General features: G+C 41.1%; 1 protein-coding gene across 3 annotated transcripts in view; it reads left to right on the forward strand.

The window, feature by feature from the left end:
* ACSL3 (acyl-CoA synthetase long chain family member 3) overlaps positions 1-27,054 on the forward strand; it is a 64,956-nt gene that overhangs the window by 23,289 nt on the left and 14,613 nt on the right. For all 3 annotated transcript variants that reach the window (XM_059393584.1, XM_059393585.1, XM_059393583.1), the window contains 6 exons: positions 11,533-11,949; positions 20,350-20,527; positions 21,808-21,917; positions 22,774-22,912; positions 24,816-24,966; positions 26,847-26,970. In XM_059393584.1, the coding sequence (XP_059249567.1) occupies positions 11,572-11,949; positions 20,350-20,527; positions 21,808-21,917; positions 22,774-22,912; positions 24,816-24,966; positions 26,847-26,970 (1,080 nt within the window). In that variant the 5' untranslated portion in view covers positions 11,533-11,571. The remainder of the gene's footprint in view (positions 1-11,532; positions 11,950-20,349; positions 20,528-21,807; positions 21,918-22,773; positions 22,913-24,815; positions 24,967-26,846; positions 26,971-27,054) is intronic.

The following is a 27,054-nucleotide window of genomic DNA, read 5'->3' on the forward strand; positions in this document are numbered from 1 at the left end:
TTTTTCGTTTTTTTTTTTTTTTTTTTTTTTTTTTTTTTTTTTTTTTTAAACAGGGGAGAGAGAAAGGTAAGGGAGGGGCAGAAGGGGAAAGCGAGAATCTTAAGCAAGCTCATGCCCAGCCTGATGGGACCTTGATCTCACAACCCTGAGATTATGATACCTGAGCTGAAATCAAGACGTGGAAGCTTAACTGACAGAGCCATCGGGGCCTCACCTTACTTTGTTCTTAACAGTATGCCAAGATAGAGAGAAAGGGCTTTTGGGCTGGGGAGGGTTGAGGAAAAAATAAGGAAATAGCTAAGGAATCTTACTGAACAATTTATAAATTCTTTAAATTAAGTATAGATATAGATTGGATAGATTTAGATGGTGTAGACTAAAATTATCCTGAAAATCTTAATTTTGACATGTTAATCCCTCTACATTCTCAAAGACCGAATTTACCTGAACTGTCTCCTCAAAAGTGTTCTTTCTTATTTTAAGCATGTTACTTTTGCTGACATATTTCATATGTTTGCAATTATTTAGCCTCTGGCCTTTGAATTTTCTTTAATTTCATTTTCTGTTTTTAAAGTAGGGAAGAAAATAGTTAAGTTCAAAAGTGAAGTTGTTAATTGAGCCATCAACCAATCTACTCTCCTAGGTTTAGTTTCATGTAATACTAAATAAAGTACTTACCTGGATTGAGTTGAAGTTACTAATAAGACCTTCAAGTACCAACCATCTAGGCTGATGTCATTATATAATCGAATAGTTCATGTTCTGAAATATTTATATAGGTGGCTCTCATGAACATTTTGGAGATAATTGGAATAAGTAAGGAATTAGTACTACGGAGGGTTAAATGGTCCTATTCAGTATTGTTACAATATAGTTAGGGCATTTACTTCTTGGCTGGATAGGACACACTGATGAATTTGTCAAAGTAGTGCTATGAAGTAGGGCTCCTAAGGTTTAGTTTTTCTGCCCAACCATTTGAATAGTATAATGATGACTGAACATACCATTTCCCTCATTTCCCTTCAATGGATTAACCTTAAACAAAATTCTAGGATAAAAAGCTGCACTTCTATATAGAGGATTCCATGTCACTTCTTTTGGATATAATAAGGGGAGTTACGTGGTTTGGAAAGCGAGTAGAAAGAATAGTAATAGGTTTTTGCCTTAGATAAGGAAGGTGAAGCAACATGATTCAGAGAGCCCATGCATGTGGTGTGAGTTTTCTGGGTAGGGGGTGTTTGGGGATCTACCACATGATAGGATTGATGAATGGACAACAGAACCACTTCTGACTCCCCTGTGTGTTGCTGGGTCTTGGCATGAGGTTATTAGCAGTAGATAAGACTATAAAACCCCTGAGAGTTAGGGAAGTCTTTTGAGGATCAACTCTTTTTTAAGGGTATGGAGGTCTGGTAAATTGAGTTGGTTAAACAGAGTTGGTCCTGAATTACATCACACATGCGTTCTTTACCTTTAGGTGTTGGGTAGGATCCACAAAGTGGGATCCAGTAGTTCTGTGTCATAAAATCCCAGGATATTTAAAGTTTAGTATGGAGTAATAGCTGTGAGAAAAAAGTATTCTTCATAAATGTTTTCCTAAACAAAAATAAATTTGTCATTATCTAACTGAAGCTCATGGAGAGAAATCCTCAAAGCTTACTAGTGAACTAGAGATGCTAAATGGAATCACACCAATTCCAAATGCAAGATGTGCTAAGTATCCTTATTCTCTTTACTTCTTATTATTCTGTAAGGAATTTTATGGGTGGATCTATGATTTTGGGTTCTTCTAACCTTTAGAATATTAAATGCCTGAAACGGTAATGGCAACCCGCAGCTGAGGCTGGAGTGCTTCCTGTGAAGCAGACACACCACCCTTCTTCACACGTGCTAGCTGCTGAGTACTCCTTGTGGTCTTTACACTCTTCACATTTACCGGTGAGGACATTGAGGCTTAGAAAATCAGTTGACCTAAGGTGACGTTTAGTAAGTAGTAGAACTAAGTGTCAGACTCCATCTGTTTGGCTCCATGGCCTAGGGTCTCAGTGAGCATACATTTGACTTAAGTATCTTCAGAATCAGTTAGAGTTTAAATAATCACGATGAAAGAAAAATACTGGTATTGGTATACATAGTTTGGCATAAGTGAATTTAAAGTGCTACCAACACATGCATTGTATTTTGTAGTTTATGTAGAGTGTGTTCACCTGCTTTCTTTGTTCCCAAAGGGAGTTTTGTGAGGCTTATTATTACCATCTCCCCAGTTCTACAGTGAACTTGAAGCTCTGGAATGTTAAAGGGAATTGTCCCTGTTACATAATGAGTAAGTGGGGAGGGCCAGCATCAAACCAAGAGCTTATTGTCTAAAAGGAACAAGTCTATTGAACGTTTTTATATGCAAATTAGTATTGCAGGTGATAGATAGTACCTTCAGTAGATTATATAAAGTATGTAAATTAAACTCTGTAAGTAAAATTGCTTTGAAATTACACATAAACAGAACTTTGTACCTAAACCAACTATACTAATAACTAGCACTTATATTGCCTTTGCATTTTCCAGAGTCCTTTATTTTTTTCTGCATTCCATTTTATCTTCACTTTAAATTTTGCAGATTAGATAAATGATGACAGACATGGGAAAATAAGGCACAGAAAAGTTATTTCATAAACAAAAGATCAAAATTAACTAGTGGTAGAATCCGGGCTGTAAATTGTTTGCCTGTTCCATGAGATGGTTAATTGTGGGGTGACAGGTTTGCCTAAAACTTCCTGGTTATAGTACTGAAAGGTCCTGTGTTTTGGGAAACCCCAAAGTCTGGGGCAACCCAGAGTGGTTGTCATCCTAATTAATTGTCACACTTCGTGGTAGACTGGGGATGGGATTAGGGTTGCCAGATACAACAGAAGGCAGTCAGTTAAATCTGAATTTCAGATAAAAACCAAATAATTTTTTTACTACATGTTCCAGATACTGCCTGGGATATATGTACACTAAAATCTGTTGATTGTTTATTTGAAATTCAAGTTTAACTGGGTATCTTCTGTTTTTATTTGTTAAGCCTGACTGCCCCAAATAAGAGTGAAGGGACATTCTGGTGTGTAAAAAGATTGAGCTGCTTTTTTGTGTAGACCTTAGACTTTATACATTTATCTGCATAAATAAGTGTACCATCTAGCAGTACTTGGCTCTTGTTCTTACATGGCTAGAGATGCAAGAGGTCAGGATGAATATATGAAAACATACCTTGCTCAGTGCATTAAAACGTGTGTGGGTCTCTATGTGTTGGTTGGCTTGAAGTAGTTCTGAACTTGACAGGAAATTTAACCCAGGTATTAGCCCTTCTGTCTTTGTTGGATCAGTCCATCAAACACTGGCATATTCTCACAGACCATCCATATTGTCTTTCGACTGTATGTTAAAAAGTATTTTTGCTGTTGTTAAGATAGTGTATTCACATGATTCAAAATGAATTGATTGGAAAATGTTAGAATTTTGGAAATGGACCTTAGAAATCTTCCTGTTGTTTGTTTGTTTTGTTTTAAAGCATGGCAATTCTTGACTACCTACCTCCCCCCGCCCCCACCAAAGGAGAAGAGTGTCTTGTATAGACGACAGGGCTAGAACTGGGTTCCTCTGCTCATTTACTTCTTCAATATTTGATGATTGCCAGTACTCCCAAGATTGATCTGGGAGTGCTTGGCATCAGTACAGTTTAGTCTTAAAATAGGTTTACTTGAATTCCAGCATCATTAATGATAAGAAAATTAACAATTTATTGACTTAGACAAGGTCTCATAGTAACTGACGGCAGCGCCAAGACTAGTATATGTGTGTATTTATGCATGTGTTTTTGTGTGTGCATGTTTCAAACCCTGTTTCTGAAAAAGGAGGGAGGGAAACAAGCCATAAGTGACTCCTAAGGATACAGAACAAACAGGGTTGATGGAGGGTTGTGGGTGGGAGATGGCCTAGGTGGGTGATGGGCATTGAGGACATTGGTTGTGATGAGTGCTGGCTGTTTGTTGTATGTAAGTGATGAATCACTGTATTCTACTCCAGAAACCTGTATGGTAACAAACAAAATTAAAAAAAAAAAAAAATTTAGGATCCCCCCCCAAGCCTGTTTTGTATCAAGCTGAGAAACATACAGATTCCCTTGCTTAATTTCTGTTTCCTATTTGATTTCATTCAACACTCAACAGTTTTTAATTTTTTTTTAATTAAAAAAATTTTTTTTTAAAGATTTGTTTTAAAGATTGATTTATTTGTCAGAGAGAGAGAGAGAATAAGCAGGGGTAGTGGCAGGCGGAGGGGGAGGGAGAAGCAGACTCCCCGTGGAGCAGGGAGCCTGGTGTAGGCGCTAGATTTTAGGACCCTCAGATCATGACCTGAGCTGAAGGTAGCTGCTTAACCGACTGAACACCCAGACATCCCTCAATACTTCTCTAAAAGATGTCCTACTCCAGTCTGCCTTTGCTACCCGTTCCTCCATCATTACAACCTGGACCTCTCCATGAATACTAACTATATGCCACCTTCTGCATACCAACTTCAAGCATTCTTCTCAAACCATTACCTCCTGTGGATCCATTTTACTCACTCTTAGTACCTCAACATCTGCAGTTCTGTCACCACACATGATCTGATTGCATCATTGATCCTATCTCCTTTTCACAAACCTTTCCTTCCTAATGGGGCCATCCTTCTTTCCTCAACTTAAATCTCCCTGATCAGTCATGGAAATAGTCTTCATTCCCTTGTTTTCCTCCCCTTCCCCATGTTTTGTTCGGTACTTGCCTGGTAAAACCCTCTCCTTGGTTAATACCCGCTTCTCTGCCTGGTTCCCATTTGTGCTCCATCAGTTGAACTTGGCTGGGAAGCACACAACTAGATCTTCCTTTACATCTAGGACTCCACCTTCAGGTGGGCCTTAGGAGCTGTCAAGTGATTCTACTGTCTCCTTCCCTGTTTTCCTGTTCTCCTAGATGACTGCTTAATACTTTCTTTCTACTTAATTTTCTAATACCTTCCTTTCTTCCTCTCTCAGTCCGCGATTTTTCTTCCGATTACCCTGAGAAAATAGAAGCACTCAGAAAAGAATCTTCTAATGGCTCTTGGTACCACCCACATGCATCTGTGTCCCTGTTCCTGTGCACAGCCATCCTCTTCACTTGGGTGCTGCGTGTCACCCTCACTTCTGTATAATCTTTTTCTTTCCTCTACTGGGTTATAGCCATCAGTATGCAGACAAGCTGTAACTATCTCCCCCCGCCAACAAAGATTTTATTTATTTACTTATTTGACAGAGTGTGGGGGAACACAAGCAGGGGAAACAGGAGAGGGAGAGGGAGAAGCAGAGTTCGGGCTGAGCAGGGAGCCCGATGCAGGGCTTGATCCCAGCACCCTGGGATCATGACCTGAGCTGAAGGCGGACTTCACTGACTGAGCCACACAGGCACCCCACTGTCTTTTATCTTGAAAACCAAAGAATCTGCTTTGTCCTGTCCTAGTATCCATTTCTCTGTTCTTCTGTAGAGTGCTCTTCCCCTTTCCTAAGCACATTCCAGTTGGGCTTTGATCCTTATCATAGCTATTTTCGAGGTCAGCAGTGACCCTCACACTTTTTTTTTTTTATTGTATTAAAGTACATGTAACAGAATTTGCCAGTGTAATCATCTTTAAGTGTACAGTTCATGGCATTGTTGTGGACCATCGCCATCATCCATCTGCAGAACTTTCTTGCTCTTCCAAACTCTATACACATTAAACACATCTTGCCAGCCCTCCTTCCCCTCAGTCCCTGGCAATCCAGTCCAGTTTCTTTATGCATCTCTTGTAAGTGGAATTATGTATTATTTGTCCTTTTGTGTCTGCTTTATTTTATTTAGTGTCATGTTTTCAAGATTCATGCATGTTGTAGCATGTATCAGAACTATTAGAACTTCATTCCTTTTTAAGGTTAAGTAATAGTCCATTGTGTGTCTTTATCAACATTTTGTTCACGTGTTCACCTGCCAGTGGACATTTGGGTTGCTTCCACCTTTTGGCTGTTGTGAATAACTTCGCTATGAAGCTGGGTGTACGAATACCTATTTGAGCCCCTGCTTTTAATTCCTTTGGAAATAACACCCAGAAGTGCATTTGCTGGATCATACGGTAATCCGTTTTTAATTTTTAATTTTTTGATGAACTGCCATATTGTTTTCAGTAGCTGCTGCACCATGCCGCATTCCCAACAGCAGAATTTTAAGTGTTCTAGTTTCTCTACCTCCGCATCCTTGCCAGGACTGTTATTTTGTTTGTTTGTTTGTTTTTGTTAGTAGCCATCCTGATGAGTGTGTAGTTTGCTCTACTGAGGCTTTGATTCACATTTTAGACCTCATCTTTGCTGACTTGTTAGGTAATGTGTACAGCTGATCAGTGTCCTCCTCCTTTTACTCTACCCGTCTGGTTTTCTTGTGGACACTGACCCTTTTTGTCATGCCCCAGGCCTCTCAATTTTGATCTGCCCCAGAACCTGCTCTTTGTACTTCCCACTCCCTTAGGCATGCCAGCCACTCTCATGGCCAAAAATACTATCACTGTCTGAGTTGCTTTCAACAAAACTGAACTGTGCTTCGCTCAGACCTGTTCCTCCTGCAGTCTTCTTTCGTTAGTTAGTGATGCAGCTCAGTGGTGTTTCATTATCTCAGGCCAAACACCTTGCACCCCCCTTTCTTTCTTACTCTTCCTAGGGCTGTACCTTCAGTACAGAGTCAGATTAGGGTCCCTTCTCACTGCTTCATCTTCATTCTGGTCTACATCTTGGTCATCTCACATCTGTTCCCTGCAAAGGCTCCCAGTTGGTCTCCTTGGTCCTGCAGCAGCCAGAGTTGGCCTTTTGATGGTAACAGGTGATTTCACTCAGGTCAATACAGTCTCGTAGTGGTCCCAGGCCCTTTGGGATCTGGCCCCACTCTTCTACAATGCCCTCTTTGTCCTCCTCGTCATCCTCTTTCCCTGTCCCCCATCCTTCCTGGGCTCAGCCTGGAATTTCCCTTCTCCCGGATACCCATGTGGCTCTTTCTCCTTGTCTGCTCCTAACACTTGTTATGTATTTTTTCCCTGAATCTTGTTTTCCTTTTGATTTTCACTTTGTTTTGCCAGACAAATGTTAACTCTTCAAAATTTATGTAAAAGAATAAATCTGTAAGAATTGATAAGAAAATTTTGAAGAACATGTGTAGTGGGAGTCTTACTAGATACTAAAAATAGAAGTTCTCAAACAGTGTACATAAAATTTACATGGTTGCTGTTTAAAAAATTAGTCTGCTATTTAGAGTTTTTCAATTTATAGGTATTAGGGAGGGAAGGAAGAGGGGACAGGATGTTTGAAGAGTTTTCTATTTAAATACTCACAAAGGTAATTCTGGTATAATTGGTCTTGTGGATCACAGTTGAGAAGCACTGCTGTCAATCTACTGTATTTGGAGGCACGGCAAAGCAGTAGACAGGTCCAACCAAGGAACAGAATTGTGTCTAGAAACAGATCCAGTTCTGAACAAGGATTTATGTTGAAGATGACATTTTGGTTAATCGAGAAAAGGGTGGTTTATTTAATAAGCAGTTCAGGTAGTTCATCTGGAAGAAAAAAGCTTTCTTCCTTAGACAGTATAGAAAAATAAATTCCATAGTGATTAAAGATCTAAATGATGGGGGCGCTTGGGTGGCTCAGTGGGTTATAAAGCCTCTGCCTTCGGCTCAGGTCATGATCCCAGGATCCTGGGATCGAGCCCTGCATTGGGCTCTCTGCTCAGCGGAGCCTGCTTCTCCCTCTCTCTCTGCCTGCTTGTGATCTTTCTCTCTGTGTCAAATAAATAAATAAAATAAAAAAAAATCTAAATGATGCAAATACTAGAAAAAATACAGGAGACCATTAGTGTAACCCTGGTATGGATGAGGCCGTCTTAACATGAACTGTAAACCTAGAAGTCGCGAAGGAAGTGATGAACAGATTTAATTGTTCAGGTTTGCTTTCTGAAAGCTGACACTGTAAGATGGGCAACATAATAGAGCACCATGACTATTTCTTAGTTCTGTAGATTTTCCACAACCGCTTCAGCTAATAGGATGCAGTTGGCCAGAGGTTTGTTCTGTACTCTGTTTTAGAAAAGGGTGGTCTTCTCAGAGGCTTTTGGAACAATGAAATGTCTTCACTGCATGTGGCTGGTACATGCAGGCTGCATCTGATGTTTCTGAACCCTCTGTCCTTGTCCCAACCCTTGGCGTTCACAGCACTGCCTTCTGCAGGTTCAACTTTTATTGGTCTTGCCACCGGGATTTTCATGCTCAGTCTGGGCTTTGGTTTCCTTCCAAAGTTTTCTGTTCTTGAACTTGATTTTGGAGATTTTTTTTTTTTTTAAAGATTTTATTTGTCAGAGAGAGAGAGAGCACGCGAGCACAGGCAGACAGAGTGGCAGGGAGAGGGAGAGGGAAAAGCACGCTCCCTGCCGAGCAAGGAGCCCGATGTGGGACTCGATCCCAGGACGCTGGGATCATGACCTGAGCCGAAGGCAGCTGCTTAACCAACTCAGCCACCCAGGCGTCCCAGATTTTGGAGATTTCTTACATTCTCATCCTTCATCTGAGTATGGCTCTAAAATTTGTGCTTCTGGCTCTGGTCCCTCTTAATCTTCACAGTTTATATATTTGGATGACTCATCGGCATCTCAGACTTCTCATTTTCAAGACTTGTATTCATCTCCTTTCTACCGGCCATCCCACTGCTGATGCATTTCTGTCTCTGTTGAAGGCACCCAAACCATTTTTGCCTTCTTTCACAGCAACTCCTCTGTTCGTGGCTTTATTCTCCAGGGTTCAGATAACAGAAACCACGGCACTGTATTTAAAGATTTCAGTTACTGGGGAGGATTGGAGGAGCAGCAGCTGCTGCCACCCGCTGGGCAATCAGGAGCTGGAAATCCCAGCTGTTGACTTCCGTCACACACTTTAGCCACCTTAGTCCTAGGAGTAAAGGATTATCTCAATTTTTCTCTTACCTGATTGCCTCCATCCCAGGACCCCTGGGATTCATGACCTGAACCGAAGGCAAATGCTTAACCAGCTGAGCCACCTAGGCGCCCCTGGACTTTTAATTTTTTAAGCATGATTTCCTTTAGTTCTTTGAATATGTTTTTCATAGCTGCTTTGATGTCTTGTGCACGTCTGACATTTGGGCCCTCTAAAGGACAATTTCTGTTGCCTGCTTTCTCTTCCTGTGTTTGGATCTTCCCTGTTTATTTGCATGCCTCTTAATTTTTTGTTGTAAACTGCACATTTAAGATCTTTTATAGCATTTCTGAATGCTGAGTGCTCCCTCCCCATTTCCCTGGGTTGTTGTGTTGCTTGCTTGTCTTTTTAGTGACTTGACTGGCATTTTAGGCGCCTCCCCCGCCCAACCAGTGTGCATCCTTTGATGTTGCTCCTCAGTGAGCACTGCCTTGGGAACACTGAAGGTTTCCTTGAAGGGCCCTCTTTAGGGGATGGCAGCCGTTTTTTTTTTAAAGATTTTATTTATTTATTTGACAGAGAGAGATCACAAGTGGGCAGAGAGGCAGGCAGAGAGAGAGGAAGGGAAGCAGTCTCCCCACTGAGCAGAGAGCCCGATGTGGGACTCCATCCCAGAGATCATGACCTGAGCCACCCAGGTGCCCTGGCAGCCGGTTTTAGTAGCACTCTTGAACCATCTCTTTCTCTGATCTTGTTAATCTGCTAAGTCTGTCTCTGTTGGTTCACACCCAGCAATTATTCTCCACTGATAGCTAGCTGATTGCATTATTGTGTTAAACAGAGCCTTGGGCCATAAATTGCCCCATGGTGTGATTCAGTTAAATGGCCTTTGTAGGGGTTATTTGAGGCCAGTCTTGGTGGCCCTGACTCTGGAAGAGCTCTTCTTTAATTCTCTTCTCCCTGATTCTGTTAAACTTCTGTTTGGTCTACTCTTCCTTGTTGCTATCCTGGAACCACCAGCCTCATCTTAATTGCTCATCACCAAAGTCTCCATTGTTTTCTGTAGTGCCATGAAGCTTGAGCTTCCCTGTTCTCTGTTCTAACTGAAGTCAGTCCACTTAGGGATTGCTGAGGGGCTCTCTGTGCTTATGGCCTGCTTCAGCCTGTGTAGAACCTGTGTGCCGTTGTTCCAAAACCAGGGGCATCAACATCAGCTTGTCTTTTTCTGTGAGTGGGGCCCTGGCCTGCACTGTTGCCTCTGGTCTTCTCTGTGTGGAGCTTCTCTCTCTCTGCAGTTAGTCCCTGCCTCAGCTTCTCATAACCTAACAGGTGCCTGGTATTATTCTTGGCCTGCTGTGCCTGCAGTAGAGAGCTTCCTCATGTTTCCTCACATTTTTTGGCCACATGTGAATTTAATAGAACTTCTCCACTATGGAGTTGGGGGTAGGAGATGAGAATACTAGAAATCATAACCCTGGATTTGGAGCTGGATGGAATAATTAGCAGGGTATATATATATATATATATGTATATATATATATATATATATATATATATATATTTTTTTTTTTTTTAAATGATATTATGTACCTACCACACAGAGGCTGTTTCCTCTGCCTGGAGTGCTCAGTTTTCCCCCAGAAAGGCACATGGCCCACTGTCCCTCTTTTTGGTAGTCTCTGCTCAGATAGCCCTGGCTGGAGAGACTCCTGTGGACCACGCTTGTACTACTAGCCTCTCTGGCCTCGCCCATTCACTTTGTGTTTCCCTTTCCTGGATTCACTTCTCCTCTGAGGATTTACCATCACTGGGTGTGCCTTTATATGTACGTTTGTGTGTCTTCCTCCCCCAGTGAATTTTAGGCTCCCAGAGGGAAGGGACAGAGACTGTTGTTCACTGTTGTAGTTCCTGTACTTAGAGTAGGATGTAACACATAGGAGATTGTCAGTAAATCTGATGAATGCAAAGTAGAAATGGTCAGAGTTTACTGCATTCTTGCTTCACAAGTTTAGCCTGCCAAACTGAAAAATACCACTTTGGGAAGTGAATTCTATGTTTTTTGCCAGCACCAGTTGCTTGTTGCCACCTAGAGCAAGAGTGTGGAGCCCACTGGGAAAGAATGCAGTAATTATTGAGCAGGTAGCCAGGGCCATGAGGAAGGAGAATGGTGTGTCTGCAAAGCACTTGCCATCCCTGAGGGATGAGCAGGAAATTAGTACATTTTTGGCCTTGATTCTAGTCTTCTGGCTTGCTCTCTTCTCACCCCTGGGAAGTGTTGTGGACACTTGGAGTTAGGTTGGAAAAATCACCTGTTTACAGAATGATGTAGAAACTTCTCTGTGGTAATTTCCATTGCTGATAGTTGTAAGAGACTCACCCAACCATATTGGGAGTGGACTGGACTTTGCTGGAGGCCAGTACCAGCTGCTGCTTGATTGGGGAAAAAAAATATCACTTGCATATCTAAAATGAAGATTTTTTTCTTTACAGTTATTTTAAAATGATTTTGAACTAATACCTTTTTTTCCCCCTTCCTTCTAGATTCTGGAAATCCGTTAATTCCACTTTTTTTGAGCACTTATGAATAACCACGTGTCTTCAAAACCATCTACCATGAAGCTAAAACAGACCATCAATCCCATTCTTCTGTATTTCATACATTTTCTGATGTCACTTTATACTGTTTTAACATACATCCCATATTATCTTTTGTTTGAGACAAGACAAGAAAAAGCAAACAAAATTAAAGCAAAACCTGTAAATTCAAAACCTGAGTCTGCATACAGATCAATTAACAGTTTGGATGGTTTGGCTTCAGTATTATACCCTGGATGTGATACACTAGATAAAGTTTTTATGTATGCAAAAAACAAATTTAAGGACAAAAGACTCTTGGGAACACGTGAAATTTTAAATGAGGAAGATGAAGTACAACCAAATGGAAAAGTTTTTAAAAAGGTAAGGTGATATTTCATTGCCTTTGTCTTTCTGAGTGAAAGGTTCTCTCAGAAGTGGTGGCAAGGGACAAGGACAGCCTGCTGCCGTCCCATGTGGCTGATGTGGCAGGAAAAGCAGTCTGCCAGGGTGGGCAGAGGACCGTGTTCTGATCTCCTGTACTCTCCCGCATGGATTTGTTCTGAATTTTCAGACTGGCCAGAATGCCCACTGAGCCTAAATGTCGACCACAGCTTGAATAGACTGTCTTGAGCAGTTTTGGGTCTGAAACTTTATTCCCTGTTGGTACTACAAGCACTTGTGTGTGCTTGAGATGGTTCTGGGTTTTTCTGGTTTTATTTATTTTTTAAAAAAGATTAATTTGACCGAGATCACAGGAGGCAGAGAGGCAGGCAGAAAGAGAGAGAGAGAGAGAGAGAGAGAGAGAGAGAGAGGAGGAAGCAGGCTCCCTGCTGAGCAGAGAGCCTGATATGGGGCTCTATCCCAGGACCCTAGGATCATGACCGGAGCCAAAGGTGGAGGCTAACCCACTGAGCCACCCAGGCGCCCTGTTTTTTCTGGTTTTAATGTAGGTTCCATTGGGTGCTTAATGTGTTGGTGCTTCGGTAGTGGCAGCTGCATGGTTTTTTAAGGATTTCTCTTCACCAGTATAGATAGTAGCACCTGCCATTGTTGGTTTGAAACGGGGTAAGATACCCTTAGAGGCAGTATAACATAGGGGTTAAGAACCTGAATTCCAGATCCAGACTATGGGTTTGGATCTCCGCTTTGCCACCTACTGGCTGTGTGACTTTGAAAAAAGTTACTTATTTAACAAATTTGTGTCAGTTTCTTTATCTGTCATATGAAGATGATGATTAATGCTGATATTTATTAGCATTTCTTATGAGCCAGGCAGTTTTAAGTTCTTTATATGTACCAGCTTATTTAAGACTTAAAGTAGCCCAATGAGTTCGTGTTACTGTTGTTTGCGGATGATGGCCACAGAGGCACTGACGTTCCAGCTAGAAGCAGTAAAGCCAGGACTGGAACCTAGGTTGTCTTGCTCCACACTCCTTAGCAAATGCCAGCTCTCAGAGTTGTTGAGAGGATAAACTGAATGTATGTATACATCACACACACACACACACACACACACACACACACGTGTAAGTAGAACAGTTGTGGTATCTAGTGTAAATGCTCTAGTTTTATTATATTAGCATTATCTTGGGAATTGGGTGGTCAGAATTATATGCGTGACTTCAGAGACATATGGGGGTAATGCAGCACTGTGAAGGATAGTGAGTAGAGAAATGGCACGGAAATGCTGTTTTTTTTTTTTTTTTAAAGATTTTTTTTTATTTATTTGACAGAAATCACAAGTAGGCAGAGAGGCAGGCAGGCAGAGAGAGAGGGGGAAGCAAGCTCCCCGCCGAGCAAAGAGCCCGATGCGGGGCTCCATCCCAGGACTCCGGGATCATGACCTGAGCTGAAGGCAGAGGCTTTAACCCACTGAGCCACCCAGGCGCCCGGAAATACTGTTTTTGAATATGGAGTCATGACTCTGAAGATAAATTTTTTAAAGAGACAGTAAGATGATCAGTAGTTACCTTTGCTTGATTGATAATTTAGTCAGATTATAGGTTTATTATGTGTGTAGGTGAAGTTGTTTTTCCTTTTTCCAACTATATCCTGACGCCAGCTGCCTTTTTTCTGTTAGTCATGAAGGAACGCTCAGGTATCGGAGGAAGGTTCAAATAGTCACACCAGGAATGATACTTACAATTTCTCCTGTGACTGCAGCGCCAGGGGGATGGTATTTAACAATTTGGTATTGAACGGTGGTATTTAACAATAATGGGCCCTATTGGCCCATTAAACTGGCACTTACTCCTACAAATTCCAGAGTATTTTTCTTTCAAACATGGAGATGGCAAGCAAGTTAACGCTAGTTAACGCCAGTAACTCCTAGAAATTTAAAGCATTATTCTAGCTCCAGACAGCAAAATCTGTAAGTGTCCATCCCCTTTAAATAAAACAATCTTGTATCTTGTTAGCAGGAGGTCTAATTTTTCCCCATATTACAGGCATTTTATGGGACTGGCACTGTTTTTCAGTCCTCATTCAGCACTTAGAGCAACAAACTAAGCTTCCAAGTATGTAAAAAGGAGATCAGTATGGTGAATAGGAAATTCCTTCTTAATTCAGTTTATCAGTGTAATTAGGACATAATAAAATCTAGAGCTTTCACAGTTGTTCTTTAAATGTGGCCAGATAACATAGTGTACACAAGGAGAGTATTTTTCCCTGTTGTGTGTTTGTGTATGTGGCCTTTTCCTTCCTGTCATGCCCATGGTGGCTTTGTAGTCATCGTTTATTCAACATATTTGAACTCAAATAGGGAAGTTAGAAGCTGAAAAAAACCCCTTTATAAAATCAGCAGCCTTTTTTGTCTACAGGATCTCACTCGCAGATCTTTCTGCCACTGACATTTGCCTTCAAATTGGGATTTGTGCTTCATCAGACTCTTTGAGGAAGTCTTTATATAACCTCTAATATAAAAAGTGTTATTTTTCCTGTTTGAAATTAGGCTTATTGGGAAAGTAAAATTTTTTAGGTTTCCTGTATAGTGAATGAAGTAAATGGTTTCTGTTAGACTTACTCAAGAAGAGAGTGACTTGAGTTTCTCTCGGTCTGTGTTGCAATGGTGTTGTGGTTTGCAAACTGAATGCTGAGTACTTCAGCTGGGTGTTAAACAAGCTAGGCTTCCCCCCTTTTGGTTTCTTGTTTATACACTGTATTCGGCAGAAGCAGCATCTGCTTTGATAGAGTAAAAAGGGAACTTTCACAACTGGTGCTTAAGTAGATAGTAAGAGTGGTGTTGCCTAGGCTGGTGTGGTTTCTGCTGTGCTTACCGACTGGCGCGCAAGCGTGTTTCCTATGAATGTATCGTCATTAATAGTTCACATACTGGAAGATAATCTTAAATTGGGAAAGCCCGCTAGTGGTATAGCAATATCTACAAGTTTCCTTTCTTCCTGTTTTGGGGGCTGAGCTTAGGGATTAACCCCAGAAGGTATCTGATATGGTTGAATGAAAGATTCCCGGACATTTATTTCAATTAAATGAATGCTGAAGCTTTATTTTCATCTTATCCTATAAGTCTGTTTTGAGCTCCCAAGGGAAGATAAGCAGAAGAAAAGACAGTGGTGATTCTGCTGTAAATACACCTACCATAGTGTAGCTCTTACCTTCACTAAGACCGGTTTGTGGACCGGTGGGGCACAGAGAGGCAGGAAAGCAGAGGCTGCCATGTTCTTGAGGCTTGGCAAGCTTTTTCTTGTTTCCTTCGGCTTTATGAAAATACAGCAGAGCTTAGCACCTGGAATGTGTGTCAGCAGCTCCTGATGGCAGCCTTCCCAGCTGCGAATGCATTGTACCAAGGTCCTTGGAAATAAAGAACAGTGAAGGATTGGTGTCCAGAGATCTTTAAAATACATGTAGCTGAAATAGAACAAGGTTGCAAAGAGTAAAAATAAGTTTACAGTGAAATGGAAAGGAGCACAAGGCTGGTTCTAACATTTAGTAACTACCAGAAACACTTAGAATTCTTTTTCTTACATATTTTACACACATGACAGGGAAGAAAATAGTAAGGATTATATAATCACAGTGCTTAGAGAAGATTTCATTGTGACATTTCTTGTAAATTGATCCAGAACGATAACAGAAGTACTCATTTCTGTTCAGGGCCTACTTTTGTGTTGGTTCTTGCTCCAGAGTCCTCTATTTTTTAAAATCTATTTGTATGTGTATATGATACTTTCTGACTGGTTAGGACATTTACATTTTAATTTATGTGAAAACCAGTGGTCAGTCTCTTGGCCAGGGCTGGTGTTTTCATTATTATAGTACTGTCCCCAGCCAAAAGTTTGGTTCCTTTCCATACGTGTTCCTCTCCTAGTCAGCCTCTGTTTGTTAAAGACCCTACCATGTACTAAATGTTTGTTTTGTTTTGAAAACCGGAAGTTGGAGTTTTTTCCCCCTTAGAGCCCCCCTTCCCTTTTTACCAGGTCTTCTAGTTCCACTCTTGCCCCCACAATAATGCACTCACAAACAGCAGTTGAATGGGTCTTAGGGTGTTAATCAGGACACCTTCCTCACCTGCCCGGTAACATCTCTTCTCCTTTCTGTGGAGCAGTTGGAGCGTTGGGGTTTAGTGCTTAGATACTGGAATGAGTCTGCCTTGATTCCTGTTCTTGTCCTGTCACTTACTTAGGTGGTCAGTGACATTTTTGTTATCTTTGAGCAAGTTCTGCCGACTCTCTTGATGCCTCAGTATTCTCATTTGTCGAATAGGGATACTAAGGGTAACCCTGGCTTAGGAGTTTCTGTGAGAGTTGCTGCAGTATGCTTGCTAGCCCAGAGTGAACATTGGCAAAGCTTAGCCACCCTCCTCCTCCTCATGATCACCACCAACCATCCAGACTTGCTGAAGATTTTCACCCCTTGGCTCCCTCACGGTGAACTGTAATAATCTTCATTAACATAGAGAAAGGTTCCATGAAGCTGGGGGCACTTGGTTGAAGACAGCAGGGAAGTGTGTAGCTGGAAGTATTTCTATTCTAAGTGGCTCCAAGAAAAGAAAGGCCTCGTTTTTGCACTGTTTAATACCTCAGCTACCTGAAAACTTGATCGTTATTAATTCTCATTCTTCAGGTTCCTGAATGGTGAAATATTTGTTTGCTTTCATTTTACAGAATGTTCTTTATGTTATCTCGGTTTTATTTTTATAGTTTATCTTCTGAGGTAAGAGGCCCTCATCATTAGCATCATCAAAGCATCTAAATTCATCTGTTCCTGAACAAAGTAAATGATTAAGTTCCTCTGGGGCACTGGTGGGCGGAGTGGTAACATTGATGTTTAGCCATGTGATTGTCACACCTGTCCTAGACTAAAAATACAAGCAATTAAATATGAGACAGGGAAGTGATCAATCATAGGGCCAGTCTTAACTCTCCCCCTACCTCTGCAAATGAGGAATCTGCTCAGGGGTGCCATGGTTGGTCATCATTTCCAATAGCCACTCGAGTCATTCCCTTGCCTCACTCAGAGTTGGAAAAATTGAACATACTTGTGTCTCATGAGCAAGAATATTTAAGAGGTAGTAGGCAAGGGATGTGTGCAGTGGAATGGAGAGACCAGAAAAGAAGTAGTTCTAGAGGTTAAAAGATTAAATGGATACGGTTTTTTTTTTTTTTTTTTTTTTTTTTAGAGCAGTCTTTTTAAAAAAAAAATGAGGCTCCTGGAGGAAAAAGGGGTCAGAAGACTCTCTCAGGGCCCAAAGTAAATTGAAATGGTGTTTAATTACACTGTTCATTCCATGTGTATAGCAAATAATTACTGAGTGCTGACTTTATGCTAGGTGCTTTGTTCTCGGCACTAGGGAGACAGTAATGAATAGGACACAGAAGTTACTCTTCTCATGGGTCTTATATTTGTATGGGAGGAAGAGAGACAGTAATAAGTTAACAGATGAAATAACTAGTATGAAGACATAAAGATGTTTGGAGATTAGGGGTAGCCTCTCTTGGTAGGTTATGGCTAAAGTGGATGCCCACAGCAGGGGAGTCAACTTTGTGAAGATCTGGGTAATGAACCTTCCATACTGTGGGACAAGGTGTGTGCCCACTGGCTCTAAAACTGGAATAAACCCAGTTGGGTGAGGCACTTGAGGTACAAAGTTGAAGAAAGTACTGAAATCCTGAGAGTGAGTACTTCTCTAAATTTTGTGCCCGTGGTACCTCTCTTACCTCATTCTAGTTCCTGCCTTGGCCCAACCTGTTTGAAGGACAGAAAGGACAAAGTTGTATTTACAGGAAGTCATGAGTTAGGGGTGGTAAGTCTGGGGAAGAGGATTTGATGGGAGCACAGAGACACTGGCATGGCTAGGTCTGTTAGGGCTTTGTAGGCCAGCACAGGTTTTTGAACTTGAGTGTGGAAGTAGAGGTGTCTGGAGATAGAAATTTGGGAAGTGCTTTGAAGTAAAGTTCTTCTAAGTTTGGCTTTTGTTAGGTACACTTCAACCATTATAATACCATAAGGGGGGGGACTGTGAAGCATAGGAGTACAGATGTGTGTAGGTTATTGAACTTGGAGCTAAGAAGATAAGGGCATTTCTGTTGAATTTCTAATTTCTCAGTGATGTTTGAGACAGTATTATCACTTTATCACCTGGACTGGGGGTAGAGGATATTTGAGTAGAGAGAAGGTTTCAAGTAGCCATTTCAGAGGGTGAGAAAATGAGTAGATCGGGGAGTCCTTATTGGATTCCTGGGTGGTGAGATCTATGATCTTGGATAGAATGAAGTTGGGTGTTCTTCAGCCGTATGGACAGGGAATAAATAAATGAGTTTTTTTTTTTTTTTTAAAGATTTTATTTATTTATTTGTAAGAGAGAGAGAGTGAGAGCGAGCACAGGCAGACAGAGTGGAAGGCAGAGTCAGAGGGAGAAGCAGGCTCCCTGCGGAGCAAGGAGCCCGATGTGGGACTCGATCCCAGGACGCTGGGATCATGACCTGAGCCGAAGGCAGCTGCTTAACCAACTGAGCCACCCAGGCGTCCCTAAATAAATGAGTTTAATCTTAGGTTTAAGCTAACCATGGGGGATAGAGTTAGAATTGGGATTTTTTTCCAGCAAAAGTAAAAATTAGGGGATAGGTAGAGGCCTTGAAATGTAATCCTTATGGGAAAGATCACTACTAGGAGATTCAGTGGTTTGAAGAATTAAGTGAAATTCCCTTTAGTTACATTTGAATTAAACTCGTGATTTGATTTCTTTCTTTTTTTTTTTTTTTAAATATTTTATTTATTCATTGGACAGAGATCACAAGTACACAGAGAGGCAGGCAGAAAGAGGAGGAAGCAGGCTCCCTGCTGAGCAGAGAGCCCGATGCGGGGCTCGATCCCAGGACCCTGGGGTCATGACCCGAGCCGAAGGCAGAAGCTTAACCCTCTGAGCCACCCAGGTGCCCTGTGATTTGATTTCTTTGTCAGTGGTGGCCCTATTATATGGGTTTAAAGATTTGGATTATGTAGATAATACCTTCCAGAGTATATACATTCTCTGAAACTTACAAAGCTCATCATTTAGGTTGTAGAATCTTAAGAGGTAGTTCATGCTGATCTTTGGAGTATAAAATTCTTAATTATAATCCAGTTCATGCACATTTTGGTCAAGTTCTCATCTGTCTTCTCACCCTCACAGAGCTTCTTTTGAAGTTACTGGAGCTCCCCGTGCCGAGCATTTCATGGGGGTGCAGAGCAGGGTGAGAGTTTGGTACTTGTGAATTTAAATAAATACTTTAAATCCAATTGCCTTATCCATCAAAGACAGACTTTATTCCCTAAGTCCATTATGGAATAGGACACTAGAGGGCAGTATATATCCTCTCTGCCTGCTCCCCACCCCCCCCCCTCCACTCGCCTCTGCCACAATTTTATCCAATCTCTTATTTGTAGAGCTCTCTGAAATGTTGGATGCTTTTTTGGAAATGAATTTGGTTAAGGTATATGAGACATATGAGTGAAACAGCCATGTTTGGAAATTATATATATAGAGAGAGAGAGAGCGAGCGCGCGAGCGAGAGCGCGTGAGGAGCTTTTAATGCAGTCTGTATGTAATTGGGGATTTATGGTCTCAGTTGGAGAAAGTCTTAAAGAAAAGTAAGCTAGCCAGTTTTTAAAGAGGATTATAACTAATGAACACTTAATGTTACCTTTACTTATGGTAAGCACAAATGAAATGTTGAAAGCCCAGTGGTGTCAGTGGGCATTTAAGGCTTCAACAGAAAGACTTTGAATATTGAAACTAGTCCTGGAGGCTGCATAAACAGAGACTTGTTTAGAGTTCAGTACAGAAGAGAACCATTCACATTGAACAGCCATAAATATGTCTGTTATCTTGGGTCTAGCCAGTTTCTGTTCATAAATCATATTGATATTGAAATCTGGGAATTCATAAGTAGGGGGGAAAGTAAATTTTTGGTATCAATACTTGGTACTAGGCTAAATTTTAAGCTAACATCTAAATTGTTTAAATGATGTATAAATGAATTATTGATATATAAGCTTTTGACAAAAAAGCTAACCTTTAAAATCCTATCAAACTCTGAAGACCCCCCCCCCCACAATAAAAGATTTAGCATAAGATTGGTCATAGGAAATATAAAAACAAAACTAATTTTCAGAAGTTTTTAATTTGAAATTTACTTTCTAGCTTTGCGTTAGAAAAAATAGTTAAGTGACATGCAAACATAACTGGTTTGTCATTAAATTTGGAACAAATCTTGGCTTCTTCCTAGGAAGTAATATTTTGGTTATATTAAAAGGTATTTGTATGTTTTGTGTTTATTTTATCAGGTTATTCTTGGAAACTATAATTGGCTGTCCTATGAAGATGTCTTCATTAGAGCTTTTAATTTTGGAAATGGTTTACAGATGTTGGGTCAGAAACCAAAGACCAACATCGCCATCTTCTGTGAAACCAGAGCCGAATGGATGATTGCTGCGCAGGCGTGCTTTATGTATAATTTTCAGCGTACGTGGGCTTTCTGATCTGTGTGGGAGAGAGGATGTTGTTATAAATATTTCACTATCTAGAAATTAAGATTCTGAAGTTAATTACCACCTTGCATCTAATCAGGGGACCGTTCTGTTACAACTTCTAGGTCTACTTTGGAACAAATTGTGTAGTTCGTGTAGGCCTGTTAATAGGGGCCGTGGGGCCTTGCTGACCAGGCCTATGGGTCCTTGATTATGCTGCTGGTTCTCTCAGGAATCCTCTTGTGAAGTTAGTGTCACTTTGTCCCCTCTTCTCTTGGTAGTAGCAGTTGACCTCTAAAACTGCACTACTCGGAGCCATGAGCCAGGTGAAATGACTGGGGATTTTTTATACCGTGGTTTAAGTGGCAATCCAGATGCCCCCAGACTTTGAGGTAGTTCTGAAGTTTACTTCACAGATCTTGGTGCCATAATGGGATGTTAATTATGGACATTGTCTTACCTTTCAGATGGAACAGAAGAGCTATTTTTATCAGATTTCTTGCTGTAAATGTCTCCACTGGTTTTTTAAACCGACAAACTGTTTTGTTTTCATAGACTTGGGTTTATAGCTTGCATTTTTTGGGAAGCTTCAAAATAATTACCTCTTAAAGTCACTTTAAGTCTGACTTCTGTGAGCTAGGCAGCAAGTAAATAAAAGTCCACATGATGATGATTAAATTTCAGTATGACTAAGAATGTGTTTCTCTCAAGTTTTCTACTAGAATAAGCAGTACTGCCACCTCTTGATGTTACTTTCTTAACCCGTAACACCTTCAACCTGATACTCAGTACATTATCTTTATCTACATTATTATTCTTTTTCATATTTTAGTACTGAGTATTTAACAACTAAGGCTTGACATTTTAGGAGTCAGAAATAATTCTTTCCATTGTGGCATCCTCTCAGAGTAATGTCTGTAGGTGAAATAAAATGTAAAATTTTTGTTTTAAAATGTTGGAAATCTTGAAGGAAGTAGATGAGGGTAAGTGAGTGGGCATAATATTTATTAGTATATTGAAATAATTTAGCTAATCATAGCACAGTTACATAATAAAAGATATTGGAAATCTTGAAGGAAGTAAGAAAGGATGAGTGGACATATTTATTAGCATATTGAAATAATTTAGCTAATAGCACAGTTACATAATAAACTGTGGATCTGACAATTTAGTGTTCAGTATACCATTAGAATTCCTGACTACTTCCAGAGACTTCACATGTAGCACTTTCATGAAATGTGCAAATACATGACTTTGCCCTTCTTTTCCCTGTAGTTGTTACCTTGTATGCTACTCTAGGAGGCCCAGCTATTGTTCATGGATTAAACGAAACAGAAGTGACCAATATCATTACCAGTAAAGAACTCTTGCAAACAAAGTTGAAGGTGAGGATTGTGGTTACTTTATAACTGTCCAGCACTTAAGCATTCTCATTGTCATGAGCTCTAATACTGATACTTTTATGATCTTTAAAATCCTGAATATTTTTGTAAACTTTTAGGAATACCTTACTTTCTTCCTTGCCTTTAGAAAAGAAAAAGTAGATTTCATACATATTTATGTATAAGTAGTGCAGAGTTACAGATCATTAACATGGTATCCAAGGTGAAGGAATTACCTTTTTTCTTTATTACGCTCATTTGTTTTCTAGTCTGTTTTCAGTAAATTTATAATTTTTAAGGGTTGTTTCTAAAGTAATCATTTATTTCTGAAGCATTGAGTAATTTTGAATTTTTAGGATTTTTTAAAGGGAAGAAAGAGACTTCTGTGATAAACTGTTGGAGAAAGAAGTTTTGAAAGTGTCTAGATGACTTCCAGTAAAAACAGTAATATCTGCTGGGTTTTTTAATACCCAGATTTGTGAGTTCCCTCCCCCCTTCCCACATATCTTTATGAGCCTCATAAAAACCTAGGACTTGTGGTTACTCTGTATTTCAGGAGGCCTATGTTTATATGCCTATTTTGTAAGGAAGTGACATTGCTGATTAAGATTTTACCTAAGAACAGGGGCATACACAGTAAATCTAATGCTATAAAATAGCTGTTGGAAATGTCAGACCAGTTTCTCCATTGAAAAGAGTGCTGTTCATACCAGCGTACCCCCTAACCTTTTTTTTGAAGGTGAGAAATTAGTAATTCACAGATTAAGGTAAACTACTTTTCTTGTGTCCCAGACTGTTTGCTAAGTTGTTTCCTGAGGAACAGCAGCGAAGAGCATACTAAGTGCTTATGTTTTTCCAGGATATAGTTTCGTTAGTCCCACGCCTGAGGCATATCATCACTGTGGATGGTAAGCCACCAACGTGGTCCGAGTTTCCCAAGGGCGTCATTGTTCACACGATGGCTGCGGTGCAGGCTCTGGGAGCCAAGGCCAGCACAGGTATGGCGCACCTTCCCAGTTCTTTTGGTCATTTTGCAGTGACCGTGTTCTCTGGAGTGGTTCCAGATCCTGAAGTCAGATCAGGAACAAATAATTTTCTAGACCCATCACTTGGGGGAAGTAAGGTCACTCTAGCTATACTTTTCTCTCCTTTCAAAGTAGTGTTTAAGGAAGAATACACACATTAGTTTATTGTTCTAAAGGGAGAACATTATACAGGTTTCCCGTTTCTCTTTTGAGATAGTTTTCAGTGGTTTGAAGTTAGTTTTCTAAACAGTGCCATTAAACTAGTCCTATGTGGATCATCTGTAATTATGTACAAATAGCTGGAGTGGCTAGACCTGGATCCCCTCCTTCGTTCCCTGCTCCAACTCTGCCTTTTTCCAGAGGGAGCATCTTTTTATAATGCGCCTGAACATTGGGCATGGTGATGCTGGAAGTTCCTACTCTCAGATAAGTCTCAAAGTGTTAGAAAGCGTATGGGTATCAAGGAATATCCTAAAAGCTGCTGGGATGCTGGGACGATATTTCCTTTATAGTTGGAAACTCAAACTCAGTGATAAATTAGATGTAAGCACTCAGCTTGGGAATGGGGTTTTGCTGACATTACCATTGGACATTTAAGTGCTAGGGGACATTCAGACACGGATATTTAGTGGGGAGTGGCATGTACTCTGGAGGTAAGTTTGGAGTTAGAGATTTAGAAGCTAGAAGTTGGGTTATAAGTATAGAAGGTGAGGTCACCCACAGAAAGCCATGTCTCCCAAAGCAACTGAGGGTGGGTCAGAGGAAGGAGGGAGGTGTGCAGTGTGTCATGAGGGCACATGAAGGAGCCTCTCTTGGAGGCAGGCGTCGGCGGCAGGAGCAGGTGCCCTGGAGGAACGGATGACACAGGCATTGCGGGAGGCCCACCCCAGAGCAGTTGCTAGGATGTGGTGGGGAATTGCGTGGGATGGAGGAGTGAACGGCCGGCTAGAAAGTAAGGACTGGAATGAAGATAACGCGGTGTCATGAAATAGATCTGTGCCTGTAGGAAAGGAAGGTTCACTCAGCAATACATTTAAAATTGTTTCTGCCACTTATTTAAGAAGTCCACACTTAGAGGCGGTCTAAGATTAATTCAGGGGGTGCCACCCATGACCCGCTTCGCTTTGCCTTCCTGCTGTGTCACCTCCAGGATGTGGGCTGCTGCCCTTAGGTTTGTGCAGGTGGAGGACACTGTCTTTGAATCCAGGATTCAGACTGTAGCCAAGTCCACTTCACCACCATGAGGCGGAGAACAGTTGTTAACAAGTGTCTGGGTACCCTAGCCCAACCACACTTCCTTCATGGTGAAATTGTTGGAATAGCCATTTGTTTCCCTGTTGCCTTTCTTCCCCAAGTTAGGCAACCAAAGTGACCCTTGTCGCTGGTGATGACAAGCCCCTATTCAAAACAACATTGCTTTCTACTCCACGTGAAATCCAAAGTCTTTAGCGTGGCCTTGAAGGCTTTGCCAGATACGGTCCTGGTTCCTACGTCAAAGCCTTTGCTCTCACTTATTTACTATTTGAGTCAGTCTCCCAGTTCTAGGGTTTCCATGGCTCCCTTCCTCACTGTATCCAGGTCTTCACTAAAACACCAACGTGCCAGAAAAGCATTTCTTGACTTTTCCATCTAAATACTTCTACTGTCATCTCCCCTTGTCTTTATTTTTCTTCCTGTCTCCTACTACATTATAGATTTATGGTTTGTTTATCTCAGTAGAATATACGTCTCTTATGTGTGGGAACTTCATCTGTTTCGTTGACCTCTGAATGAATATAATTCATGGTTGTCAAATTGAGTTATTAAACATGATTATGAAAAAAATGGGTGTTATGACTGCATTTCTCAGAAGTGTTTTTTTTTTTCTCCAATGCAGAAAACAAACCTCTTAGCAAACCAGGGCCCTTAGATATTGCAGTAATCATGTATACAAGTGGATCCACAGGACTTCCGAAGGGAGTCATGATCTCCCACAGTAACATTATTGCTGGTATAACTGGGATGGCGGAAAGGATTCCACGACTGGGGTATGTCACACGGTCGATGCATATGAAGTCGTCCCTTGTTGATGCTGGTTGTTACAGTAACGTGGTTTGTGCCATTTAGTGGTATGTGGCTAAATTAGTCTTTCGGAGTCTGTTGGCAGTAAGCAGTTCCTCCAAAAAAAAAATCAGAGCGACTTTAAAATTAATTACAAAATAGTTACTGTTGTAAGGTTTAATATATAGTTTTATATATCATTATATAATGTATATATCATTTATATATCAATACTTTTTTACTTCAAAAGTGTAAACTTGATCTGACTTAAATTCCTTAATTTAAATAATCAGTTGATAGTATTGCTGCTAGTCTTTTTTTTTAAGGATTTTATTTATTTATTCGACACACAGAGGGAGGGAGAGAAAAACAGAGCAAGCACAAGCAGGGGGAATGGCAGGCAGGAGAGAAGCAGACTCCCTGCTGAGCAGGGAGCCCATCATGGGACTCAATCCTAGAACCCTGGGATCATGACCTGAGCTGAAGGCAGACGTTTAACTGACTGAGCCACCTAGGCTCCCCTGTAGTCATTTTTATACCTAAACATGTTATAATTCAGGTGAACAAATAACTTCATCTGTTCCAGTATTTACCGAGCTTTATTCATTCTCTTATTTTTAAGGCCAATTCCCGCTGCCACGGTGGCAGGGTAGGCATACTGTAGGGAAGAGACTGAGGGGGAAGCCAGATGGGATCATGACAAGTAGTAGAGGAGTCCGTATTGATGACTGATATGGTGTGGTGGGAGTGCTGGGGTATTTCTTTTTTTTTTTTTTTTAAGATTTTATTTATTTATTTGACAGAGATCACAAGAAGGCAGAGAGGCAGGCAGAGAGAGAAAGGAGGAGGAAGCAGGCTCTCTGCCAAGCAGAGAGCCCGATGCGGGACTTGATCCCAGGACACTGAGATCATGACCTGAGCTAAAGGCAGAGGCTTAACCCACTGAGCCACCCAGGCGCCCTCTGATGCCCTTAAGAACAGAAATTATACTCACAGGTTACTGTGGAACTTAATTTAGGGATGGAGAGATTTCTCTTATGAATGGATAAGTTTTCAGAAAAAATTAAAAGCAGTAGTTTCCTGGGTTAGTCTTTGCCCTTCATATTTTTTGGGGTGGGGGCAGTTCTTGAAATACATACAGACATACACATTTTCTTACATACAGTATAATTTATTATTTCTAAGTAACTTTCCAAACAGGAATCTTTGTTGTAAAATTTGTGGCCAGCAGTTTTGGATTCTGTTGGAACTTTTTATTTGGGAGCCCCCCCCCCCCCAGCTTTATTTTGTTTTTTTATTTTAAAGATTTTTTATTTATTTGACAGACAGAGATCACAGGTGGGCAGAGAGGCAGGCAGAAAGAGGAGGAAGCAGGCTCCCTGCTGAGCAGGGAGCCCGATGCGGGGCTCGATCCTAGGACCCTGAGATCATGACCTGAGCCGAAGGCAGAGGCTTTAACCCACTGAGCCACCCAGGCACTCAGCCCCTCTACCTTTTAAAGACCACTTCTCTTTGGATGATTTCCTCTGTTATGTAGAAGAACCCTTCATGTTTTGGCCCCTCAGCCCCTGTTTCTTCTGTCTTCTGCATGTTGTTCCTATAACACTTGTAATTAGTGAGCGTCTTCAAGTGGCCCTGGAGATGGACTCTTCCTTCATGTCTGCCTCCTGGGCTTTAGGTTGAACTGTACTTGTCACCACTTCTCCCCCCAGCATCTGTCTGCCTCCCCCTCCTTCCCCCATACATGCATGTGCACGTGTGCTCTCTCGATCTCCTTCCCTCTCTCCATGTGGGTGGGCTTGCTTTGCAGTATCTTCCAGCAGAGATCACTCCTGACAGTTGCTTTTACATCTCCCTTTTCTTTTAGAGAGGAAGACGTTTATATTGGATATCTGCCTCTGGCCCATGTTTTAGAATTAAGTGCTGAGCTTGTCTGCCTTTCTCACGGATGCCGCATTGGCTACTCTTCACCACAGACTTTAGCAGATCAGGTAAGTTAAATGTCTGTGACTTCAGATACTAAGAAAATTATAATTTTTTTTAAAGATTTTATTTATTTATTTGACAGAGAGAGA

The sequence above is a fragment of the Mustela nigripes genome, chromosome 3 (genome assembly GCF_022355385.1).
Source record: "Mustela nigripes isolate SB6536 chromosome 3, MUSNIG.SB6536, whole genome shotgun sequence".
Taxonomy (NCBI): Eukaryota; Metazoa; Chordata; class Mammalia; order Carnivora; family Mustelidae; genus Mustela; species Mustela nigripes.